Source organism: Giraffa tippelskirchi, chromosome 2 (assembly GCF_054371585.1).
Source record: "Giraffa tippelskirchi isolate mGirTip1 chromosome 2, T2T-mGirTip1v1.2.pri, whole genome shotgun sequence".
In the NCBI taxonomy this organism is placed as follows: domain Eukaryota; kingdom Metazoa; phylum Chordata; class Mammalia; order Artiodactyla; family Giraffidae; genus Giraffa; species Giraffa tippelskirchi.
The window spans coordinates 215,062,702-215,090,414 of record NC_137276.1 but is presented as its reverse complement, the minus strand read 5'-3'; the positions used below and the strand labels follow the sequence as shown (position 1 = coordinate 215,090,414).

The following is a 27,713-nucleotide window of genomic DNA, read 5'->3' as shown; positions in this document are numbered from 1 at the left end:
AGAATACAAAGAAACTACAAGGGACTAAAAATAACTACAAGCACCTGCAGTTGCAGCAAATTGTGAACAACAAGATGCATAAAGGCCAAAATCCAACTGCTACTTTTGAGGGAGCAAAAGCAGGGTACTACACATGACACCTGTATAGTATACCACCTAGGCTGCCTCTCCAGACTGACCCAGTGATTCATTCACACCTACCCTCAAACCATTTAAAGGACCAGCTCATCCCACCTCAGATAGCAAGCAAGGAAACCTGTCACTCATTTTCACATTCTAGTGTGTAGCAGAATTCGGGATAAAGCCCTGTCTGAATTTCTCATCTGGCCTCTTACCAACTTCTGTTGATTAAAGAGTCAAAAAACCCATTTCCGTAACATGACCACCTTCTAGTTCAATCTGAAGACATACTTATTTTATTGAGTTTTAGATGTCTCAGTTCAGGAAATTTTAGAATCATATCAACATATCACCACTGTGATAGAAAAATATATACAAGTGTTCTGATTTGTATAGGTTTCCCACGTCTTCTGGAGAATGTGATGGCACCCCACACCAGTATCTTGTCTGGAAAATCCCATGGATGGAGGAGCCTGGTAGGCTGCAGTCCATGAGGTCTCGAAGAGTCAGACATGACTGAGCAACTTCACTTTCAATTTTCACTTTCATGCACTGAAGAGGGAAATGGCAAACCACTCCAGTGTTCTTGCCTGGAGAATCCCAGGGATGGGGGAGCCTGGTGGGCTGCCATCTACGGGGTTGCACAAAGTCAGACACAACTGAAGCGACTTAGCAGCAGCAGCCCACGTCTTCATTTTTAATTTTTGGTTTATTACTTTATTTAACATAAATAAGGCTACTTTGAGGCCAACAGCACAGCTCTTGGTTAATTGTCTTTATATAAAAGGAAAAAAAAGTGCTTGATTATTTTGCCTATTACTAAGAGCCAAAACAGTACCACTGGATGATGTTAATTCATACTCTTAAATTATGTGTTAATTTAATTTATGAATTATCTACAGAGGCAATACATCATATGATTTATATTATAAAGATAATGGAAATCCAAGAATATAATACAGTTTGATTTTATTTTCAAATTCATTTTTTAAAACAATTTCATTTTTCTGTGATTTTGTGATACAGTTGAGCTGGATGTGTGCATTTGTGCATATATAGTATGGATATAGTTTAGAAACAAAGAGTTATATTTTTACACCAAACCTGTGCTGACATAAAAAAAAAAGATACTGAACCAATGTCTCCCCTACTCTCTGTCTTCCCATTTGCAAATATACAACAACATTATCAACAGACCTATCAATTCAGACTTTTAAGAAGGCAAATATATGAAGAATCATGGCCTTTAGTAGAGGTTCATATGATTTGATATGATTTTTAGATATATTATTATAACTGCTTCTATTTTTATTAATTGCAATGATGATTTACATAAGTCATGCTATTCTTAAGACAACTTTTATAATGCATTTTATGTCAGAAATATGTATTTAATCCAGTTTTGAATTGCTAACATATAATCATGAAAGAAAACAATTTTAAAATATATTAAAACATACTTTGGCACTAAATGAATATTTTAAAACTTTATATATGAAGTCCTTTATGCATAAAATTAATATTATGAATCTAAATAGCAGTAGAATGTGTTCATTTGTGAGTTTTACATATTGAATAAAGATTTGTTGCTTAAGTAGAACCTTATAATTTCCCATAGGCATTATGATATATGATATTTCTAAACAAAATGATTCAATTATAAAATATAAATTTATTCTAATATTACAATTTAGAGAGAAATATTTAAATTTCTTTAAAAGTTATCATGCATACATTATATTTTCTAAGTTATCTTCAAAATAAATAATCTAGTTTGTTTGACAGTCAAGATTAGTAACTGGAAAGTAATAAATAAAATTCATAGTGCTTAATATGCAAAATGTGCTTATTAACACTTTTACAATCATTATAAGTACAATGATAATATATAATTTTATTTCTAGAGAACTGATATTTTAACTATGAAATTACTCAGTATATTATATAACTAACTGAAGAATGAAACAAGCTATCTGAAAATATTTGTAGAAATACTTACCTGTACATGTGAAGAATTTAGATTCACCCACACTAAGCTCTACTTTGCTAAGTGAAATTGTCACTTGAAGAAGAGCTGAAAGAAAATATTTGAGTAAAATTAATTTTGCTTTTAAACATAAATGCTAAAATATTAACACATCGTGCCTATATCACATGATCTAAACAGCAATTATTTATTCTCTTATGCTTTTATTACCTGTAAAGAGAAATGAAAATTTTACAAAATACAATCTAACATATTATATCCATTATATCATTATGCACTTTATAACCAGGGCAAATAAAAGACGCATTCAAGCTCTGTTGAAATTTTGAGAAAATTCATACTCAGACAACTGTTCCATATTCACAGGCTAGGGCTTATGTGTGCTACCAGACTGGGCAACAGCTACAGAAAATTTTTGCTCAAAATTTGGAAACTTGCTTAAAAAGAGTACATCCTACACTGCTATTATAATAATTAAAACTTTAAGTTAACTACTTTTGACTAACTACTAAAATATTTCCATGAAAGAAGACAGACATGTGGAAGAGAGGGAGTACTACATAAAGAGAGAGGAATAAACTTTTTCCTTTTTTTTTCCCCACAAAATAAATAAGTTAATTGAAGTAACCAGAGCAATGGCAATAAAATAGAGAAGATATTTAAAAAGTTTATTGTAAGATTTGGAATAAAACAAATGAATATTCTAACATCAGAAGATAATTAAAATTATGCTTTAATATAAATTAAAAGATTTATATTTCTTATAATATGGTACACAAGACAGTGTGATTATGCCCTAAAATACTCTTCCACCATCCTTTGCTCCCAGAAGTGCATAGCTAACCTTTTCAGAAAAAAAAACTGACTCCGAAAAGACCCTGATGCTGGGAAAGTTTGAAAGATTGAAGGCAGGAGGAGAAGGGGATGACAGAAGATGTGATGGTTGGATGGCATCACTGACTGGAGAGACATGAGTTTAAACAAGCTCCAGCAGTAGGTGATGGACAAGGAAGTCTGGCGTGCTGCAGTCCATGGGGTTGCAGAGTCGGACACGACTGAGCGACTGAACTGAACTGAACCAAACCTTTTCAGGAAAGTAATGGTGCTTCAAGGGAAAAAAAAAATAATTAAGAAAAATCTGAAAATTAGAATGCAAGCCTACATCGAGAATTTTGAGGATCATAGTAACTGAAAGGCTCAAAGATTGCAGAGGATGGATCCAAGCTTGCCGAGAAGAGGGGATGCTACAGAACATCACCAAACACTGGACCAGAATAAGATTCACCCTTAGTGTTAAGAAGGGTATAGAATAAACTAGCCCACTGGCAAGAGGAAGTGACAAGGATAGTTGGCTCTTCTGGCCTGTGTAAAAGAAAAATGTTTCTCCTTAAAGAAGTTAACCATGGTTCTACCATATCCTAGATTTGGGATTTTGAAATTGTAAATATATGTTCTTTGGGAAACCCCAAGCTGAAAATTAACTTATAAAGCTGTTTCACATGTAGGGCTCACAGCTATGTGGCAAAAACAAACACAAAATCCCTTCATAATTGGTCCCGACTCCACAAGATTTTCATAAATGAACCTCTATTCAACCTTAATTCACACTATGACATTATAAAATACATGGTGAAATAAGGTACTGTGAGCACGAATTAGTTGAAATAATCTAGAGGAGAAATATACCCATGAAATTTCAAAAAAATAAATTAGACTAAGAATGTAACTAACATATCTATGTCGACAATGTTTAAAGAAATAAAATGTGAAATCAAAAATACGAGAAAGGAAGAAAATATTTATCAACCAAAACTTGTCATACATGTTATTTAAACTCTTTAAAATAATTCCTTGCACGTCCCATACTTGATTGATGAATCCTTCTTTTTCTGGAAACCTCCCTGAGAAACAGGATTGGCTACATAGCTCTCTTCTCTCCTGTCAGTCTTGGTCCTTTTTTATTAATAATTTCATCAACACTCAGAGAGTACTTATATGATAGGGGCTAAAATGTGTTCTAGTTAAGTCTAATATTTCAGAGAGAAACACATTAAGGAGAACAAAGAATTAGAATAGGAAGAAAATTAGAAGAACCAAGGAAGTGTGTTAGTCATTCAGTCAAGTCTGACTCTTTGTGACCCGGTGAACTGTAGCTGGCCCGGTTCCTCTGTCCATGGGATTTCCCAGGCAAGAATACTGGAATGTCATTTCCTTCTTCAAGGGATCTTTTGGACCCAGTGTTCGAACGCAGGTCTCCCGCATTCCAGGTGGATAGTCTACTATCTGAGCCACCAGGGAAGTCCCAAATGAAGGAACAAGAGAGTATCTATTATAAACATTGCCAATTCTAGTGAGAATTGACAGAACAGGACTTTTTATTTGGAGAAGTAACTAATCTCCAATGGAGACAATAGAATCAAACTGTAGACAAAGTCAAGGAATTTGAGATCGGCCTCTTAAGAAACTTATGCCTATAGAGATGTGTAGAGCATGAGGGGATCTACAATTCTGGGCATGGGACTTTATAAACTGGGAAAGGTTTACTCATACTTATGGATAGAAGGGACAGAGGTAGAAAAGAGGTGATATGGTTGGAAGAAAGAAGGGAATTGTGATTTTTTTCATTCTCTTTTCACTACTTATACTTTCTCCTTTAAGATATCATCTCATTTCATGACATCAATTTCCTTTTCTCTTTGGTTCTCCAGTCTATGTTTTCCCATAGTTGAATCCTACAATTTCTAATTCTCAATTCACATTCAGTTGAATAGCATATTTTAATTTCAATTTCTCCAAGTTCAAAATGAACACTTAACACTTCCATCAAAAATTGCTGTTTACTATTCAATTTTTGGTCATCACCAATCAGCTATAAAGTCTTGGCTATATAACCTCTGAAATATTACTTGTATGCATTCTTGTTTATTTCCAACACTGTTTCCCTAATATATCCACTCACTTATTTGTAACCTTAGATATTTTTTCTAATCTGAGAGTGATGTATCAAATTCTATATTTCTTTTTCTGATTTATATCTCTACAATGTTTCTTCCCATGAGAATATTTCTCAGGTTGCTGCAAGTGTACATTTCAAAAACTGTTTAATTTCACCTGCTTACTCAAAAATCTCCAAAATGCACTTGTTTTATTCAGTTAATTACTTATCTGTACGTTTTAATTGAAAGAAAACTAACTTTTCCAAGTTTATTTCCAGTTGTTCCTTAATACTTTTGCAGCTGTAGACAACTACATTTAATCATCCTCTACTTCCCCACTGACTCACACTTCCTCACCAATGTGCTTTTGTGCAAACTATTTCCTTTGCCACCTCCCTTTCTCTAATCTCCACATGGCTGGCTACATTCTATCTTCAAAATGAAACTAAAATATCAGTAACTTTTCAAAATATTCTTGGATAGTTCCATTTATAACATCAACAAATTAATGTCTTTGATCCAGAGGCACGTTCACTAAACAAATGAAATGTATATTGTTAATAACGATATTCACTTCTCTAGTATTTGTGTTAATTGATCAGTTGTGTCTGATTCTTTGTGACCCCAAGGAGCCAGCCAGGCCCCTCTGTCCATGGGATTTTCCAAGGAAGAATACTTAAATGGGTTGTCATTTCCTCCTCCAGGGGATCTTCCCAACCCAGGGATCGAACCCCCATCTCCTGTGTCTCTTGCATTGCAGGCAGATTCTTTATCCACCTACCTATCAAGGAACCCTTCTCTACTATATTTAAATGTAAATTTCTAGAAGGGAAAGCTCATCACCCTCACTTCTATTTCTCCTAAACTGATAATACATATAAATGCATGGCAGAATAATGAAAAAACACTGTACCAAGAGTTTATCGTACACTGGCTACAGAACACTGACAGTACTGACAATATAAAGTTTTGGAATCATTTCACCGACTTAAATTGAGTTTAAAGATATTAGAACTTTTGAGAAATTTCTGCCAATTATTACTTAAGCAATTACCAGTTTGACTTTTGGAGTTTACAGAAAAGACAAAACTTGAAAGATGCAGCCATTTAAAAGCCAAACACATGTAGGCATTTTAAAAGTTCTGAACAATTTTACACAGATTTGCTAATGGGTATAATAAATAATATATTCATTGCAATAAAATGAAATTAATCTTGAAATTGATTAGTTAATTTATATTAAAACACTTGGTTAATTTTCATTCCATACAAACTATCAATTCATCCATTAACCAAGACCATATTTTTATGGACATTTTGGTGACTGGGCACATTGGCTACAAATCAGGGATTAAAAGTATATAATAAAAAGACAGCACATAATTCTCTAGTTTAATGCATTTCGAATACATCTCTAGTTTAATACATTTCCCAAAGACTGGATTTACTCTAATTGACCTCCACAGATACATTAAAACATGCCCAGATTAGGAAAAACTAGAAGAACTAAAATTTAAGGTCATGCCTTAATCATTGCTCTAGAAATTTAACATCAATTTCGGTGACCATTCTTGACCTATGGTTACTTCCCTCAGAGGAAGGTACATATGGTACAAAATGACCTCCCCCAGAGTCTTTGCACTTAAATGCCAGAAGAAACTGAAATAATCTTCTAATGACAATGTTGTGTTCAGAGAAAACTGGGAAGGACTGATATATTTATATCTCTCCTTTTAACTTCACCTTCATTTCTGATATTTCAATTTAGGCACTAAAAATAATAAACAATGAGAGTGGACAGTGAAATGGAGCCTTTATGTCATTCAGAAAAAAATATATTAAATATTTCAAATTAAAATATCTGTTTAGGGTTGGATGGAATTTGAGTAATAAAATGGCATTCACTGATGCTGAAAAATCTAATCTTGATATTTTACTCTTCTTATGTATTGGGAATAGATGTAATAACTTTGAAGAAATCTAGAAGGGTATAATGTTACATAGATTGACTCACTTGATATAAGCAACACTGTTGATTAAATGATATAATTACTTAAAAACAAATCAATCAATCATAATTTTGTATTAAAATTGGGATTAGATAGTCAAAATGCCAGTATCTTCACATGAGATTCTCATTTAAAGTAAGAAAACATTTTACACTAACAGCCTGAAGAATGCATTCATGATAAATATGTCTTTTTTGAATTACCCTCAAAGAAAGAAATGCAGTACTATCTTAAATGTAGAATTGGGTAAACTAAAATTTATTTACAAAAATCAGTAAGTATTTATTGAATACATGCATTTTGAAAATCACTCTTTTAAGATGTTATGGTATATAAAATAATGTCATAGTTTCTAATGTCAAAGTATTTCTACTTTATTTGGTAAGGCAAAAATACTACATAAAAAGAAGAATGATAAAACAAGACGATGTGTGTCAATTATGGACATTATGACATTTATGGTCAAGAACTCTGCATAGAGGACAATAAAACTTGGGGGAAAAAGCTGGAGTAGATATTGCAATAGAAGGACAGAAAAAGGATAGCCACTCCAAGTAAGAAATACATGTTGGTGGACATTCCAGTTAAGGCAAAAATGTTCAAGGAATATTCAGGGAATAATTGTTGTTGTTGTTGTTCAGTCACTAAGTTGTGTCCCACTCTTTGTGACCCCATGGACTGCGGCATACCAGGCTTCCCTGTCCTTCACTATTTCCTAGAGTTTGTTCAAATTCATTTCCATTGAGTTGGAGATGCTATCCAACCATCTCATCTTCTGTTGCCTCCTCTTGCCCTAAATCTTTCCCAGCATCATTGTCTTTCCCAATAGTAGGTCAATATAGATGAAGTTGATCTCATGTAGAATTATGGTCATATATTATAATTGGAGAAATAGTTTTGAAAGTACATTGAAGGATCTCAAAAGTCATGGTAAAATTTCCGGACTTATATTTTTGTCATTATTTGTAAATAGAAACAAAATTGGCATTTAGAAAAGATTAGTCAGAAGATAGAACAACTGACAATTGAATCTCAGGGGAAAACACTTTAGGGTATATTATGATGATATTGGGTTGACTGTTGGCAAAGAACATAGAAAGGTAGGAAAGGATGGAACAACAACAAAGAAGTCAAAATAAGAATTACATCTGGATCAACTAGAACATTACTGAAAATGGGAAAAAGTAAAAAATGCTAAGTTTTTCTACTTCAGTGAAACAAGCATCAACAACACAAAAAAGAATTTCAGGAGAAGAACTAATGGAGGGGGAAATATGGAGAAATAATTTTTATCATAAATGAAAATTACTCCTCAAAATAGAACCTAGACAACACTTTAACAAAAGTAACTGCTATCATTACAAAGTTTAAGTTAATATTTGCAATTTAAGTAAGCACTCAGATTAAATAGCAGATATTCAAAGGAGATTTTCTTAATTTACAGAAGTAAAATATAATGAAGTCATTGGCATTTCTAAGATTCATCAAGAGACCAAGAGAGCCTGCTGCAATTTGATACAACATTTAACAGTGACATTTAAAATGGCCAGTTTATCACCTGCAGAAATTTTAAAACTAATTACTCTCCCACATGCCTGACACAAAGCACAGTTGGATTCACTCAAAATTCTGACAGACAGGTACAGATAACTTAAAGCACTGATTTATCTTGGTAGGATGACTTGTATCATTTATCAAGCAAGCAATTTTTTCCCCAGGCTTTCACATCAAGGGGCTTCCCTCAGTTCGATTCATAAAGAATCCGCCTGCAATGCAGAATGCCCTGGTTCCATTCCTGGGTCGGGAAGATCCTCTGGGGAAGGAATAGGCTATCCACTCCAGTATTCTTGGGCTTCCCTTGTGGCTTAGCTGGTAAGAATCCACCTGCAATGTGGGAAACCTGGGTTCAGTCCCTGGATTGGGAAGATCCCCTGGAAAAGGGAAAGGCTACCCATTCCAGTATTCTGGCCCGGAGAATCCATGGACTCTATAGTCTATGGAGTAGCAAAGAGTCAGGCATGACTGAGCGACTTTCACTTTCACTTTCCACATCAAGAAAGTTAACAGAACTAAGACGTCTAATAACTATAAAACCTTTCAAGGAGTCTTATTCATAGAAGGATCTTTTAAATTATTGATTATATAGAATGACTATGATTTCCTCATTTTTTCATTAAAAACATTTTTAACTTGTACCCACTTTTAACATTATGCCTGTAACTTATTAATTATTCACTTTTTATTATTGAATTTTCATGTCAATATATTAAAGCTGTCTACATATGGTCTAGTTGATTCATTTAAATTGCTACAATGTGAAAACTCAGAACATTTGGAACACTTAAACAAGAAATATTCTATCATCAAACACTTTAGGAATTTTGATGGCTGTGAACATTTGATCAAAACAATTTTTTTAAATAAATGTTTTCACCTAAGTTTACCAAGACAAAAGTAAACATTTTAGTGTAATTCCTTTCCATCACTGTGTTTTTGTCATATTTGAGCTCAACTGTCTTCAATATTCTCATATTCATTTAGAAAAATAAATAACTCAGTTGTTAGAATATGTGGGTCCTTTTAAGAGCAATTGGTCAACCTGCTTAATGATTCTTTTTCTATTGACTTCTTCCTGTTAAGCTATAGACACTACAGTTTCCATTCTAAAAAACTAAATAATAAATGAAAAAAATAAAAAGAAAATAAGACAGTCAAATAATATAAAAAGAAAGCCCTTCTTGTCTCTCAGATTACTAAAGGTCACTCATCCAATACATATGGTGAAGTCAGATTTGAATCCAGTGTCTGTGATCTTAACTACTTCCTATACCTTTCATATATTAAAAAAAAAAAATGCCCAGTATAATTGAGCCTACTATAAGCTCTCAAACAAAAATCAATTTCTTTCCTCCCACCATTATGTCTTCTATATATTGATAAATAGATAGAATTTGTGTGTATATGTATTATCTCCCTATTATCATTTTTAAGGTATAGAAACACATTTGCTAATAACTATTATACTTCTTTACTTAAAAAAAAAACATTTCCCAAAGGCAGCATATTAATCTCAGGATATGATATCTTTTTTTTTTTTTTTTAGGATATGATATCTTATCTCACACTTTATCTCTACTGTAAGTTTTGCTATTTTTATCTACTGAATCTATCTACTGAAGACTCTCAAGAGTCTTCTCCAACACCACAGTTCAAAAGAATTGATGCTTTTGAACTATAGTGTTGGAGAAGACTCTTGAGAGTCCTTTGGACTGCAAGGAGATCCAACCAGTCCATCCTAAAGGAGATCAGTCCTGGGTGTTCATTGGAAGGACTGATGTTGAAGCTGAAACTCCAATACTTTGGCCACCTCATGCGAAGAGCTGATTCATTTGAAAAGACCCTGCACTCATCTCACATGCTAGTAAAGTAATGCTCAAAATTCTCCAAGCCAGGCTTCAGCAATACATGAAGCATGAACTTCCAGATGTTCAAGCTGGTTTTAGAAAAGGCAGAGGAACCGGAGATCAAATTGCCAATATCCGATGGATCATTGAAAAAGCAAGAGAGTTCCAGAAAAACATCTATTTCTGCTTTATAGACTATGCCAAAGCCTTTGACTGTGTGGATCACAATAAACTGTGGAAAATTCTGAAAGAGATGGGAATACCAGACCATTTGACCTATCTCTTGAGAAACCTGTATGCAGGTCAGCAAGCAATAGTTAGAACTGGACATGGAACAACAGACTGGTTCCAAATAGGAAAAGGAGTACATCAAGGCTGTATATTGTCACCCTGCTTATTTAACTTATCTGCAGAGTACATCATGAGAAACTTTGGGCTGGAAGAAACACAAGCTGGAATCAAGATTTCCAGGAGAAATATCGATAACCTCAGATATGCAGATGAAAGGGAAAGGGGAAGTCGCTCAGTCGTGTCCGACTCTTTGCGACCCCGTGGACTGTAGCCTACCAGGCTCCTCCGTCCATGGGATTCTCCAGGCAAGAATACTGGAGTGGTTTGCCATTTCCTTCTCCAGGGGATCTTCCCGACCCAGGGATCGAACCCAGGTCTCCCGCATTGGAGGCAGACGCTTTAACCTCTGAGCCACCAGGAAAGTCCAATATGCAGATGACACCACCTTTATGGCAGAAAGTGAAGAAGAACCAAAGAGCCTCTTGATGAAAGTGAAAGAAGAGAGTGAAAAAGTTGGCTTAAAGCTCAATGTTCAGAAAACTAAGATCACGGCATCTGGTCCCATCACTTCATGGGAAATAGATGGGGAAACAGTGGAAACAGTGTCAGACTTTATTTTTTGGGTCTCCAAAATCACTGCTGATGGTGATTGCAGCCATGAAATTAAAAGATGCTTACTCCTTGGAAGGAAGGTTATAGCCAACCTAGATAGCATATTTAAAGCAGAGACATTACTTTGCCAAGAAAAGTCCATCTAGTCAAGGCTATGGTTTTTCCAGTGGTCATGTATGGATGTGAGAGTGGGATGGTGAAGAAAGCTGAGCACCGCAGAATTGATGCTGTTGAACTGTGGTAATGGAAAAGACTCTTGAGAGTCCCTTGGACTGCAAGGAGATCCAATCAATCCATCCTAAAGGAGATCAATCCTGGGTGTTCATTGGAAGGACTGATGTTGAAGCTGAAACTCCAATACTTTGGCCACCTGATGCGAAGAGTTGACTCATTGGAAAAGACCCTAATGCTGGGTAGGATTGGGGGCAGGAGGAGAAGGGGACGACATAGGATGAGATGGTTGGATGGCATCACTGACTCGATGGACATGGGTTTGGGTAGACTCCGGGAGTTGGTGATGGACAGGGAGGCCTGGCGTGCTGCAATTCATGGGGTCACAAAGAGTCAGACACGACTGAGAGGCTGAACTGAAGTGAATGCTGTGAAAGATTTACGGCAGGAGGAGAAGGCGACAACAGAGGATGAGATAGTTGGATGGTATCACTGACTCAATGGATATGGGTTTGGGTAGACTCTGGCAGTTGGTGATGGACAGGGAGGCCTGGAGTGCTGCGGTTCATGGGATTGCAAAGAATCGGACATGACTGAGTTGAACTGAACTGTAAGTTTTGCTGTTTTTATCTACTGAATCTCTTTTCCCCACTCCAGTACTCTTGCCTGGAAAATCCCATGGACGGAGGAGCCTGGTAGGCTACAGTCCATGGGGTCACGAAGAGTCAGACACGACTGAGCGACTTCACTTTCACTTTTCCCATTCATGCACTGGAGAAGGAAATGGCAACCCACTCCAGTATTCTTGCCTGGAGAATCCCAGGGACGGCAGAACCTGGTGGGCTGCCGTCTATGGGGTCGCACAGAGTCGGACATGACTGAAGCAACTTAGCAGCAACAGCAGCAGAATCTATTTTGCCAGGAAAAAAAAAAGCCAGAGATATCCAAGGTTCTCTTACCCTTGCCTCTCATTAACAGAAAACTGAACAAGTTCAACTAACTCTTCCTTTAATTATCTCCCAAATCTGCTTCTGTTTTGCATCCTCACTGCTTTAGTTTTAATGTCTCACCACTGCTAGCTTAGTCTAGTGAGTGGTCTGCAGCCTACATTCCACATTGCAGTGGTTGTTTTTATTTGATTTTGGCCCCATCCCTGAAAATCCTGATTCAGTATATCTGGTGTAGGGCCTGCCTAAGATTTTCTATTTTAAGTAGCTTCCAGGTGGTTAGCATTGTTATGTCGAATGTAGGTCCAAGTCCAAAACCATTGACCTCAATTAGGAACTTGCTTATACTATAGGATATTCAATTTTATCTCATACTGAATGAACCATAATCTATAAAATGAGAAGACTGTTCCATGTGTACATTAAGATGTGATCAATACTGGATCGTGAAAATCCAACATGGTTAATCTTCCTGTTGAGTAGGATGAAATCCAAACTCTTTCACACTTGTCATGTAAGATATTTAACAAACTGAACATGATCTAATTTTATTCAGTTTTATTTTCTAACAGTTTCCAAGTATGGGATCAAAACCAAATCAAAACAAAACACACACAATAGGCAACTATCAAGAAATTTTGCAAATAAAGTCTATTTTCCTATTTATTTATTTTTTTCTGAATTATTCTTCTTATTCAATAGAGCCCTTCTCCTTTGTAATTGTAATGGTGTAATCTTATTACTTTCCATCAAAACCTTATTTAAGTGCCCCTCCAGGAGCAAACCAAACTCTTCATTGTCTGCTCAAATCCTGTAGAATTTCCTCTTAGAGCACCTAAAATATTATACTGGAATGTATTAGTAAGAATTTTATAATTATTAGTAAGTAGAAATTCTTCATATGCAATTATATAAATATAACTTGAACAAGAGACTATAAAAACACTATATTCCCTTATAACAAAGACATTATATTCCCTTATTCAAGTTAATTTATTGCTATTTCATTTAAAATTAATGTAAAACCAAGGAAGGCTGTTGTGAGTTTCTGTACCATTCCCCAGTAGCAATTAACATATACTCAACTCTGTTCACACATTTATTTCTCCACTGTACTATATGTCACAAGAGAAATCCATTACAATTACTGGGAAATAAAAATAGAAACTGTGTAATGAAGTCTAACTTTTTTTTCTTTGTGTTTTAGTCTAGTTTCACCTGCTCACAGGATACCCTTTGTAGAGGTCATGCACCTGGCACTTCAGCTAGGAATTCCCAGTGTAAAGTTTCTGCACCCAACACTTTAGCTTTAATGATCCTGTGCAGAAATGTTGCACCCAACACTTTGATCTGGAGTGCCCTGAGCAAGGTAGGTGTGCCCAATTGACAAGAACACCACTCTTCTCCCCAGATGACAAGAATTCTATAAAGCATCCCTGCCAATGAACTTTTGGGAAGAGTGTATACTCTAAAGCAGAAGTCCCCAACCCACTGGTCCACAGCCTTTTAGGAACCAAGTCACACAGCAGGAAGTGAGTGGTGTGGAAACAAGCAAAGCTTCATCTGTCACTCTCCATCATTCCTCCATGGCTCACACTACTGCCTGAACCACACACCTACCATCAGTGAAAAAATTATCTTCCATGAAACCGGTCCCTGGAGCCAAAAACATTCAGAAATGCTGCTCTAGAGCAGGAGCTCATATGTCTGTATTCTCTGATCAAAGAATAAAGCTTTCCTTTGCTTCTGAACAATACTCGGTCTCTTCTATTGGCACAAGCAGCTTCAGGAAGAAGGAACTCTTGCTGGGGACAACTCATTGGAGGTTTGGGGGAGAGGACTGGTAACAAATTTTTGATGAACCAGGTGGGACTGACTGTGGCTCTTCTCCCTGCACCCACCCTCTAGACTCTGGACATGCTCAGGCCTCAGAGGGAGGATGGCTAAGGCTTTGGCACTTGGATGCCTCCTATTTTGGTCACTGAAGAATCCTTTAATAGTTCAGTGGTGGTTCCAAATTTCCCAAACCAGCAATCTTACTTGGGTCAAGTCCTATAGAATCTGTGTGCCAACAAATTACTCTAACTCTTCCCTCAGTAGTTAGATTTCTAAATTATATCATTTTACAATCAGAACTGCAATGTCAAAGACAAAAGAAATGGGATGACATTCCTTGTCTAGTTTTTAATGGTCTTAGATCAGAACACAGGCCTTTAAAAGGGACATGATCTCTCTTCCAGTGAGATAATAGCAAAGGAGACTAAGCCTCTACCAGTCCTTGACCTGCCCCCTGATGACTTTCTGGTATGAAAGAATTTCCTTTTATACCAGCCCCCCCTCCCAGAATGCAGTCCAGAAAGTACATGAAGTAGGAATAATTACCAACCAGTGTCCAACAACCTATGGAAAATACTCCCTTTAAGGTAGGTCCCTGATAGAGAAGGGCTCATCCACATACCTATCCCATTTACCACTTCTGATTTGTATACCCAGAAAAGTCATATTGAGAGGTTGAAGAAAGAAAAGCGTATCTGCATCTGATTAGAGGAAACTTTCATACCCATGACCACACCTGGGCTGAGATTCAGAGTCTCCTAAATGCACTCCTGGAGAAGGCAATGGCAACCCACTCCAGTACTCTTGCCTGGAGAATCTCACAGATGGTGGAGCCTGGTGGGCTGCCGTCTATGGGGTCGCACAGAGTCAGACACGACTGAAGCGACTTAGCAGCAGCAGCAGCAAATGCACTCCTAACAGGGGAAGAAAAGGTCATAACATTTTGAAGAGCCCAAGGGGAAACAGACAAAGAGAACAGAAACAATGAAGGCCATGCCATCTACAGACCAGAGAATCAAGCAGTCCCAGACAACAAACCCAACTGGGACCACCAAGACAATGGATAAAGGGGTAGGAGATAGCGGCTGATTCATTACAAAAACACCGTCTCTAGGCAGCGGGGAAAAAAACCTGTTAATTGGAAAAAGAAAAAGGAAATCAATCAGAAGCCAATGGAAAACCTTCTGCATTCCTAGAGAAATCGAGAAATGCCTCTGAATCTATACTACTGATCCTTAGTCATTAGAAGGGAATGCAATCCTGAAGTCGTATTTTATTTCCAAAATATTAAAGGCAAACTTCAGAGACTGGAAATACAATCAGACACTCCTAGCTTTTGCCTGGTGGAGGTTGCCTACCAAGTGTTTAACAGCTGAGATATAGAGGAGGAAAAGTCAGAGGATAAAAATTAGAGGCAAGCCGGCCTACTGGCAGTTGATGGTTGGCACGGGAATCTGAACTAACCACCCACAGAGACTCTCATCTACAGTGAGTGACCCTCAATTCCCATCAAGGAATAGCCAGTCAAGGAAACTAGGACCCAATCAGAGTGTCACATGTAAACAAGAGGGACACTGGAAGGAAGAATTCTCTAATCACCCCCAAAGGGGTATGGAAATGGAAGATTCTAGCCATTATCCTTAAAGTCACATGTGCCATGTGCTCAGTCATTTCCGGCTCTTTGTGACCCCCATGGACTGTCACCTGCCAGGATCCTCTGTCCACTGAATTTTCCGGGCAAGAATACTGGAGTGGATTGCCATTTCCAACTCCAGGGAATCTTCCCTATGAGTGATCAAACCAGAGTCTCCTGGATCTCCTGCATTGCAGGTGGATTCTTTACCTGCTGAACCATTGGAGAAGCCCCAAAGTAAGATGGTCCTCAAAGTCAAATGGTCCAAATAGATGGAAAATAATTGGGCCAGGAGGCTCCTGAGTTAGCATTCCAACTGATCCCCAAAGAGCCCAGAATGACATTGGACATAGGGAGAAAACCTGTCAAATTCTTGGTCAACTTAGTCAACACTGGTGCCACTTACTTGGTTATGAACAACAGATCAAACTCTGTCACAAGAGTTGTGAGCCACTAGGAAGCAAATTAGATGAACACATTCTCACCCATTCCTTCCCATATGTTCCCTAATGCCCTGTACCCCTGCTAGAAGGGATATATTATATAAATTGGAAGTTAATATTCACCTATTGGGAGACAAACTGAAGATTGGTGTTCCCCTAGACATGGGACACAAGATGATAAGGTTAATGGCCGAGGACGAACCTCCCAGGACAAACAAAGCAAGTTGATCTCACAGGAGTAAATCCCGAAGTCTGGGTCTAGGGATGAGTAGGAAGAGCTATGGAAGCTCTTGTGATAGTCCATGGACTATCTCTATGATAGTCCATTTAAAGCCTGGACATATGACCCAAGAGAAAACAGTACACTGTCCAATGAGAGGCTTTACTGATCACTGCTCTTGTTATACAGGGCCTAATTGACCAGGGTCTTATTAGACAATGCCAATCATCCAATAAAACCCTCATTTGCCCCATAGAGAAATCCAATGGGGTATACTGGATGATACAGGACCACAGGGCAGTCAATTAAGCTACCAAAATATACATTCAATAGTTCCCAATCATTATACCCTGCTGGCCACTCTACTGTCCACCAGGACCTGGTGTTCTGTATTAAATTTAAAATATGCCTTTTTCTATATTTAATTAACGATACTGTTGGAAAGCCCTGCCACAAGGGTTCAAAAACTTACCCACTGTCTTTGAGGAAATTTTTAGCTAAAGATGACCTAAAACTGAGTTCCCTCACCCAGTATGTAGGTGAAATTATGACTGTCAATCTCACTAAGGAGATCTCTGACAAAAATGCTGTAACTGCTCTGAACCACCTAGCTAATGAAGGATATCGGGTGGCCAAGAAAAAGACACAAACACCACAAACTAGGATGATCCATGAAGGTCTCATTCTCACAGAAAGTCAGAGAAGCCTACCCCTAGAAAGGAAGGGAGACATTTTCAGGCTCATCCCTCCTAAAGCTAGCAGGCAGCGTAAGGATTTCCAGGGGATGGCTGAGTTTTGACACATCTGGAACCCAAAATATGATCTAATAGTCAGGTTTCTATAGGAAAAGTTGAAAGGAAAGGATGATGATACTTTTTGAATGAAATTCCAAATGTGAAAGGACCTTTCAGGAACTAAAAAAACAAAAAAGCCATTACTTCAGTTTTTCTGCAGATCAAAACTAAAATGAGGTATCATTTCACATTTGTCAGGATGACCATCGTCAAAAAGATATAGAAACAATAAATGCTGGAGAGGGTGTGGAAAAAAGAGAACCCCCTTGCACTGTTGGTAGGAATTTAAATTGATACAACCACTATGGAGAACACTATGGAGGTTCCTTAAAAAAACTAAGAATTAAACTATCATATGACCCAGCAAACCCACTACTGGGCAAATATCCTGAGAAAACCACAGTTAAAAAAGAAACATATACCCCAGTGCTCACTGCAGCACTATTTACAATAGCTAGGACATAGACTCAACATAGATGTCCATTGACAGATGAACAGATAAAGAAGATGTAGTACATCCATACCATCACTCAGCCATAAAAAGGAAGGAAATTCGGTCATTTGTAGTGATGTGGATGAACCCAGTATCTGTCATACAGAGTGAAGTAGGTCAGAAAGACAACAACAAATACCATGCATATTAATACCTGTATTTGAAATTTAGAAAAATGGTACTGGTAAACCTATTTGCAGGACAGGAACAGAGACATAGATGGAGAGAATGGACCTGTGGACATGGCAGAAAGGAAAGGGAGCAGCGTGGACATATATACACTACTATGTGTAAAATAGATAGCTAGTCGGAAGTTGCTGTATAGTACAGGGAGCTCAGTTCAGTGCTCTGTGAGAATCTAAGGGGTGGGATGGGTGTGAGGTGGGAGGGATGCTCAAGAGGGAAGGGATATATGTACACATATAGCTGATTCACATTGTTATTTGGCAGAAACTAATACAACATTGTAAAGCAATACAACATTGTAAAGAAAAATTATACACCAATTAAAAAAAATTAAACGAATTTAAAAGTCATTACTTCAGGTCCCTTCCCTGGCCCTCCCATATTTAGCTAAATCCTTTGACCAAAAAATCACCAAAATGTAACCAGGGAGATCGAGCCCCAGCCGTGAGCCTCCACGTCAGGGCACTCTTCTCTATAGATAAAGGTCACAAATATATTCATTTTTAGGAAATAAAAAATTGACATCTGACTATTACTCTAGCTAATATTTGGGCCTAAATGTCTGAAGAATTTTGTCTCCAAAATGCTAGACAAATGGTATTTGCTCCTTAGCAGCAGCAGCAGCAGGAATACAAACATCTAGGGCTGAGGTCTGCTAACAATGAAACCACCAAATGGCACCTGGGGAGAAATTCCATTTCTATACCTGGTGTTATGATGACCTCTGAAATCAACAGGGAACAGTTACAGAAGAGGAACTTTCATCCCTTAAGAATGAGGAACAGGGCAAAAGACAGGAAGCGGATTTGTCCCTGGCAAAGCCCATTAACAATTCCCAGAGAATAAAAACAGAATCTGGGTAATAAAATCAAGTCTAACCTTTCTCTCTCTCTTTTTATTTTTTCCTTTGTGCTTAGTCATAGTTTCTCTTGCTTATAGTGTGTTGCATGCTGAGGCCTCGCCCCTCACCTTTCAGACCAGAGTTCCATCTGCTATAAGGACTGACATCTCAGCTCAGAAACCAGATTTAGAACCTGCGCAGGACGTTCAATCCAAGATGGTGGCAGCGGGTTTTGTATAAAGACTCTGTGCTTGGCACTGTGATCTGGGGTCCGAGCTGTCCACAGCTGAACTGGCCTCCGGAGAATTCCATCCCCTCACCTCACTGGAGAGATCCCTACAAAGCAGCCCCATCCACAGTCTGTCCGGAGAGCCAGTGCTCTAGTGTGCTAAGTGCTTGCTAAGTTGCTTCACTAGTGTCTGACTCTATGCGACCTATGCACCATAGCCCGCCAGGCTCCTCTGTCCACGGGATTGTCCAGGCAAGAATTCTGCAGTGGGTTGCCATGCCCTCCTCCAGGGGATACAACCTGTGTCTCTTAGGTCCCCTGCATTGGCAGGAAGGTTCTTTACCACTGGTGCCACGTTGGAAGCCCCAGATGCTCTAAAGCAGGTATCTAATGTCTGATGCTCTAAGTGGAGATGATGTAATAACAACAGAAATAAAGTGCACAGTAAATGTAACGTATTTGAGTCACCCTGAATACATACCCCTCGACCCTGTCCGTGGAAAAATTTTCTTCCACAAAATCAGTCCCTAGTGCCAAAAAGACTGGGGACAGCTTCTCTAGAGCATAAACCCACACACTCCATTCTCTGATCAGAGAGTAAAATGCTCTCCTTTACATCTGAACCAAAATCAATCTTCTAGTGAGGCAAGTAACACGAGGCAGAAAGAGCCTTGTTGGGTACTGACTTGGGAGAGTGGCTAACATATATACTCTCGGAAAAAGAGAACATGTCTTATCCATCTTTATCCATCCACCCAGCATAGGATCTGGAAGATAGTCCATGTTTATGTGTGCATAAATGAAGTGATACTATGGCAAACAAACAAAAAACAATGAAACATTACTTATTCATATCACTCCATGAATGTTTCTATTGCTTGAATCCAATAAACAGCAGTTTTAAATCTGTTTTATTCTCAGTAGCCTATTTTATTTTTGAGAATGTACATCTTGCTAAATTTATTTTTTTAATTTGCATATATTAGATTAGAGACATATTAAGTGACTTTAGAGTAAAAAGTTCTGCTACCATGCATTGTTCAATAATCATGTGTTTGCTTTAAATTCAAACATGCTTTTCACATATAAACATAAAAATGTATAAAATATCATCCAAATGATTGCTACTCAAAAACTAACAAATGTTCAAAAGAGGCTATGTGAATGAAAATAAAGGGCAAATGTGGTAAAAAGAAAGGAGCAACTAAAATTGAAGATGAGAAGTTTGTACAAATATGTCAAGAAATGATGAGCTTGGGAAGACAAAAATGGTGGGGCAAAATATTTATGATCAATACACTTTTATCTGTCACTGAACCATAGCACTGGATGAAAATCAGTTACCTTCATAGTGAGACTCTCCCACATGTCAAGAACTTAAAAACCTGGGCTTACTAAGAAATTAAAGTGAGTACATAAAAACAGAAAGGACACACATGTAAACCCATGGCTGATTCTTGTCAATGTATGGCAAAAACTATTACAATATTGTAAAGTAATTAGCCCCCAAGTAAAATAAATAAATTTATTAAAAAAAATAAAAAATAAAAACAGAAAGGAAAGGTGAAGTAAATTTCATGCTGATTTGAATATAATTTTGTTTTGAAAACAAAAAAAAATCATTTTTTCTTAAAGTACATTGTTTGGAATTAAATAGCACGCAATAAGTTAGGAAGAAGATATAGAATTTAAAACTCTAAACCTAATTTAAATAATTTTATTGCATAGAAATGCTCAGCAAAATAATGTATTAATAAAAACAGAATAATTATACATGGCACTTTAACAATTATTACCCAGAAAGCAATAAGACCACTTATCCCATATTTTAAAAGCAGTCCTTTTTATTAATTCATTTAAAGTAAATGAACATATAAAATATACCAGTCAATCAGGCTGGAGAATATTCTCTGAGTGATGAGTGAAGCAATTTGTGCTCACATGGTAGTGGGGCCTGCAGTCCATAATAAGACCAGGAAGAGCTCACTCATCACTTATTTTGAGTGTGACACTTAATTAAAACTAAAATATTGTGAAGTGGTAGCTAAGTCCAAGTTCTACATCCAATCCAAGTTTATTTCAACAGACACCACTTAGACATGTAAGTTATTAGCTGCCTGATGAAACCAGCAAAGAACATCAGGCAAATTTTGAATCACTGCTAACATTATGCATTAACAAATTAAATTATGGGAGAGTGTTTGCATTGGAATTAGTTCCTATGTCTCTGGATGCCTACATAAGGGCTTTGTCTACTCCAAGTGTGTGGAGTTTCTCTCCAATTTAAAGCTAGCTTAAATCTTATTTATAAGCATGACAAATCAGAACTCAAACATCTGTTATACAATAGTTCAGCCAGAATATTTTGCCTCCCTGAGTGATACTATAGCAAGAGCTATTCAAAACTTACCTTGCTTGCCAGCCTACCTTGATATACATTGTCAGAAAATGTGAAACCCATCAGCCTATTACAAATGCTACTATGAAATAGTGCAGAAAAAAAGAGAAAAAAAACACACACACCTTCTTCAGTTTTAGGAACAAAAATGTTTTAAAGCAGAAGCACTAAAATGAGAAGCCAATGAAAGACGTCACCCTTACTGTGAGAGGATACTAATTTCCTCTGCTTACTGCAAATCATAAAACTCCTAGAACATGTGCACATTATGTAATAAGAGTCAAAAATATTTCTATACACTTCTTTGAAGTAACCAATTTTGAAAAAAAACAGTACAAGGCATGAGCCATATTTTTGTTTTTTAAATTTTCAATAGCATCTGGTAACAATGAATTACAAGAATAAGATTGATGTTTATAATTCAAAGATATATACAATGATTTATTCATTGAGTTGTTCACTCAGTAAACATGTATGGAAATACTGAGCCGATTTGCTTGAGCACATACACAAAGTTTGCTGTTATATAACTACATTGATAATATTTCACAAGGCTGAAAAATTTCCACTTTCATGAAATAAGAGGTTGATATATTTAAAAAGCCAACAGCAGTCCTATTTCTTAGGCTTCCAAGTCAATTGTAGCATAACTATATTTTATGGCCAGGGGCATTTATACTTAGTTTAATACTAAGTATTACCAAAAGAAAAGCATATTTTACAAAGGATGTGTATATAGATATATGAAGGTAATACTGGAGAAATTTTAAAAGGGCAAATTAGTTTTGATGGTTAAATATAGATAAGCTCTTTCCTATCCCTGTAAAAGCATTTTAAGATCTCAGAATCTTATATTATTATATCCTGAAGATGCCTATCGTATTTCTATTGCAGCAATCCCAGGTTACAGGTGAGAAGAGAAGCCAGAAGGTTTATGTGTTTCTGATCTTCAGGATAATTCAGAGGTGGGTCGATGCTTTGACTACTAATTCCAAGCCTGAAATAACCTTGCATAGTAAGACCCAGGGATCGAACCTGGGTCTCCCACACTGCAGGTAGACCTTTACCATCTGAGCCACCAGGGAAGCCCATCCATGCTGTTACATCAGTCATGTCTAAACTCTGTGTGACCCTATGGACTATAACCCGCCAGGCTCCTCTGTCTGTGGGATTCTCCACACAAGACTATTGGAGTGGGTTGCCATACCCTCACCATGGGATCTTCCTGACCCAAGAATGGAACCTGCACCTCTTATGTCTCCTGCATTGGCAGTTGGGTTCTTTACCACTAGTGCCACCTAATTTTAGATCTCCAAAATTCTTGTGCTATTCTGTTGAAGAATTTGAGGGTAGGAGCCGTTTGGTTACCTTCTCATAATGGAGGAAAAGAATAAGGGATAGGAAGGAGAAGATTACTTACCCCTTCTCCCACATTTATGAGTGAATCAGAAGAGAAATGAGAATTTTGGACTTGTCAGGATGCATAGTTTTATAGCATGATTTCCTAGCCTGGGATAAAATAATAGAGATGTTCCACAAATTGAAAAGAAGGCTGAAATCAGAGACATTAGAGCTTACAATTGTGTGTGCCCTGTCTGTGAAGAGGAAAGGGACTCTACAGAAAGAAGTTATGCATCAACCTTAGGCAGCAAAGAAAAAGAAAAAATAAAAAAGCAGTGAGGCACAGTCAGTACAAAAGAGAACCAGAGTTAGTAATATCCTTTTGCCCCTGACTCCTGTGTGTTGTGGGAAGGTGTAACGCCCAGAAACCCACATGTCTTATGAAACAGAAAGTAGCTTTGGCCATTAGCCTTGCTGTGGGGGCTCCCTGATGAGAGGTAAATTCAGAAGTAGGATAGAAAATGTAGATTAACTCTGAGAAGTCAACAGTACCAACAGTAACTGAGGTGGCGATGAGGCAACATGAGAGAAGCCCCTGTCCCTGACCAAGTCGTGAGTACAAACCACATACTTGCCAGCCATTTAAGATACCAGTTCAAGAGGTCAGGAACCCAAAACAAAACAATAACAAAACTAAACAACAACAAAAAATAAACCAGAAAACAACAAAACACTCAATTCCTAAAAAAAAAAAAAAAAAAGCCTGCAACTGAAGCCAAGACCAGAAGATAAGAATGTACCATAGCAGTCTCCACCCAACAATGATATATCTGTGCATGCTCACTTCCTCAGTCATGTCCAACTCTTTGAGACCCCATGGACTATAGCCTGTCTGGCTCCTCTGTCCATGGGATTTTCCAGGCAAGAATACTAGAGTGGGTGCCATTTCCTTCTCCAGGGGATTTTCCTGACCCAGGGATCAAACCCACATCTTCTGCATCTCCTGCATTGGCAGGCAGATTCTTTACCACTAAACCACCTGGGAAGCCCAACAACGATGACTGACATGCTATAATTTCCAGTCCTACCAGAAAGCTTTAAATTTGTGGATGTATGCAGAAAAAATATAACAATTTCTGGTGCTCATTTCCATAATAATCTATTTCTCTTGTGAATGGTAGGAAACTTGGTACCCCTCAAACTGGTATAAAATTTGAAGTTTTATTTTTATGAAAAAAAAGTCTACTGCTCCAGTCGCTATATGCAGAAAAATGTGGACTAGACAAAGATTATTATAATGTAATGAATATAAACTTCAAATGACAAAATTTCCAAATCAATACTATGAAAAATTATAATATTATTAAAGTGATTCATTTCTGTCAAACTAGTATGGTGATAAACACAGATTATTGTATCTCATGTGCTTCAAATTCTGTCACATGGAAGTATGACTCTTTCCCCAACTGGTCCCTCTGGTGAGTTGCTATATATATGCCAGAAATCTCAGACTTGTTTCACCCAACCCTTCTTCTCCAACATGGCAAGCTGACACGCCTCTATCCCTTATCTTCTCTTTGATCTTCCAGAATTAAGTTGTTTTCCTTTCTTTCCCTTTCCTTGCACCCAAGGCTCCTTGAGCATCCCACTCTAATTAACCACATATGCAGGGTAATTATTTGTTTATATGGTCCTACCTCTAACTACAATTTGTTCTGAGAAAGAATAATTCCTTACTTAATTTACCACCCCCATGGAATACTGAAGGTATCTATTACAGTTCTTAAATAATGAATAATACATGAGTTGAATGATTTTTTTAAAATCACTATATTTAAGTCTAAATTTTCCAAATAAAAAAGATGCAAATCCGATCATTACACCTGTTCCCAGACAGGTGAGGGTACTTATTTATATGTTGTTAAAGAATTCCTAGAATCAGATTTCATTTAAATGTCTAACAAATAATAAAAGAAAATGGAATATGTGCTATTTGACTGGTTGATCGATTGCAAAGAAAGATGACCAACACTGTATCAGTGAGTTCTATGCTAGATCTCAGAATCAAAGTAAGACCCCCACCTATTTATCAATCCTTTTCATTCAAACACTCTACATCTCAAGCAACTGACCAAATTTTATGGGTGATAAAAATCTTTTACTTCGACATTTTATGACCTAGCTTACTACCTTCACAGAAGTGAAGAAAGATTATTCTTAGTATACACTGAATATACATGTACATACACATATATACTTTAAAATATAATGTCAACAGTAAAAAATACACACATACAACTCACAACATTGTTACCTAAGTTGTTTTTCAATATCATTAAATTCTGTGAATATGTATTATAGCTGTGTTTTAATACTTCATCTGTCAGTTCCTTCAGATACCAGTCCAAGGGGCAGGAAATTGACTAGAGCCCAAACCACGCAGTCAAATCAAGATCAAGAGAATGACTCTATGGTTTCCCATAATATCTGGAAGTTTACATCCACCACAATGTGTGAGGGTAGCTGGCTCATAAAAATCAACAGTTATGTGCTCTCTCTGTTACATCTCTTGCTCCAGAATTCTTTTTTTTTTAATTTTCTGTACCATACCATTTAGTAAAAATTTATAAAACAGTGTCAGATTTCTCATGTCCTTACAGCCTCAGATGGCTAACAAACTGCTATAATTACAGCTCAAAGATTCCCGAGGCCACATTGCCTGGTTGCAGAGATTCCTGAAGTTTCTGTCTCCCACATAGAATAGGGATAAAATCATGTGAACTGTTTACCTCACTCTCCACTTCTCTGGCAGAAGGGAGTGCTTGGCTGTCAGTTCTGTGATTACTCCAGCGACCAGCTTTTGTTGCTAATCTCCAGAGAAATTTGGTTGCATTCCAACTCAATCCATCACTTAATTTTACAAGCCAAAGTATTTACAGTTTCATTGCAATCCCAGGCAAGTGTTTTCTTTTTTCATGACTTGTTTATCTGAAAGACTGAAACAGTGCAAAGTTCTCTTCTTACATACACAAAGCTTATAATAATGACCTGCAGGACTGGCCATCCTAAATCACCGCAGAGCTCCACTCTACTTCAGCGGCTTGATTAAAAAGATGAATGGTTGCAGGTTCAATTCAGGAAAGTCAAAGAAAGGAACATATAATGACCTGTTCAAAGATGGTCTTGGCAAAGAACACAGGACTATTCCTTTTCTAGTTTTAATGAATATACACCACTCAAGGTCACTACCCTTTCTGTAATGTTTCCTGGAGCTTGACTTGCAAGGTATTAGAGTCTCAACTGGATGGTGATTATGGGTATATCCAAAGCACAAGCATGACTTCTAAATGATCTTTAACAAGTTAGTACTTAAATCTCTAGGCTAGCAACTATTGAATATATACTTGAAAAATATTGTAAATTTTTCTTTATATTAGATTTTGGTGAGCCTCTGGTCTCTGCATTTGGATGCACAGCACTCCTTGAGGAATGCACCTCATTGTATAGAGGTGGAACTTTACAACATCAGCAAGTGAAGAAAGGATTCTGTCTCAGTATCCTAATGTGGGAGACTCCAAGAACCAAGGATATCCAACTATTCATTAAGGAGATCTCTGTAGTCCATCATCAACATTATGCCATCCAGGTGAAATAATTTACCTCAATATGCAAGGAAAAAGACTAGTGTGGTCCCCAGTAACATCTGTTGTGTTCTAGTAGTTGAAAATATTATTTCTGCCCCCCCCCATACTAGGCTACCTTGCGGTGAATTGAATGTGTATGTGCCCCCTCCAATATTTATATGTTGAAATCCTAATTCCGAATAAGATGGTAGTAGGAAGCCTTTGGTGATCAATCAGATCATGAAAGTGGCACCTTCCTGATGGGATTAGTGACCTTATAGAAGGCAGCCCAAAGAATTCTCTTACTTTCTTTCCATCACATGAAGACACACCAAGTAGGCAGCATGCAATATGGAAGCGAGACCTCATCAGACCTGACCATGCTGGAAACCTGATCTTGGACTTTCAGTGTCTAAAACCATAAGGAATAAACATTTCTTGATTAAGCCATCCATTGTATGGTACTTTGTTACAGTAGCTCAAACTAAGACATACCCTAACCCAGTGAACCTACACTACTGAAAGTGTGGCTTCAAACATGGGCTGAGGTAGGGCCATACAGTTATATTAAGGAAGCAGTTAGCACAGGGCTACCTTAGCCTCAATGTCAATCATCACCAGGGACCATGTTTAAGGGCAACGTTTTCAATGAAACAATATTCTGGGGAAGAGGCAATTGCGGAAGGAGTCTGGCATTCTGGAATATTTAGGCTTCATTGCCACAGCCTGGAGTAGGCAGGGTATAGCTCAGCCTATGCCAAATGTAACGGGCACCACATACATGTATGGGAACCAGATACATGGTAAGTACCATTCTAGTTAGTAGGGTTACCTCTGAAGAAATGAAGCAAGAGATCACTGCCTTTGTGAAGTTTACATTCTAGAAAGAGTGACAGGCAGCTGAACTTGTAAAATAAGAAAATTATATGTTAGAAAGTTATTGGTGCTATGGAAAAAAGAGAATGCATAACATATCCTCAAAAATACCTTGACAGAGTGTTAGAGTTAAATGCTTCCAAAGGCTTCTTGTCACATAAGGTGCAACACCATAGGTTAAAGGATATAACATAATGGTAGCAGTGGATTACTCCCTCCCAGCCACAGGGCTGAAATGGAGATGCAGAAGTAAGTGGTGACATCTTAGGGCGTTCACATCATAGTGAAGCCTTGCTCGATTAAAACAGCCAGCTTTAGATCCT

General features: G+C 37.4%; 1 protein-coding gene across 2 annotated transcripts in view; it reads right to left on the bottom strand.

Moving 5' to 3' along the window:
• The window catches only part of NCAM2 (neural cell adhesion molecule 2), a 522,399-nt gene that overhangs the window by 200,011 nt on the left and 294,675 nt on the right, over positions 1 to 27,713 (bottom strand). For both annotated transcript variants that reach the window (XM_081573615.1, XM_081573614.1), the window contains exon 2: positions 2,120 to 2,194. In XM_081573615.1, coding sequence (XP_081429741.1) covers positions 2,120 to 2,194 — 75 coding nt within the window. The remainder of the gene's footprint in view (positions 1 to 2,119; positions 2,195 to 27,713) is intronic.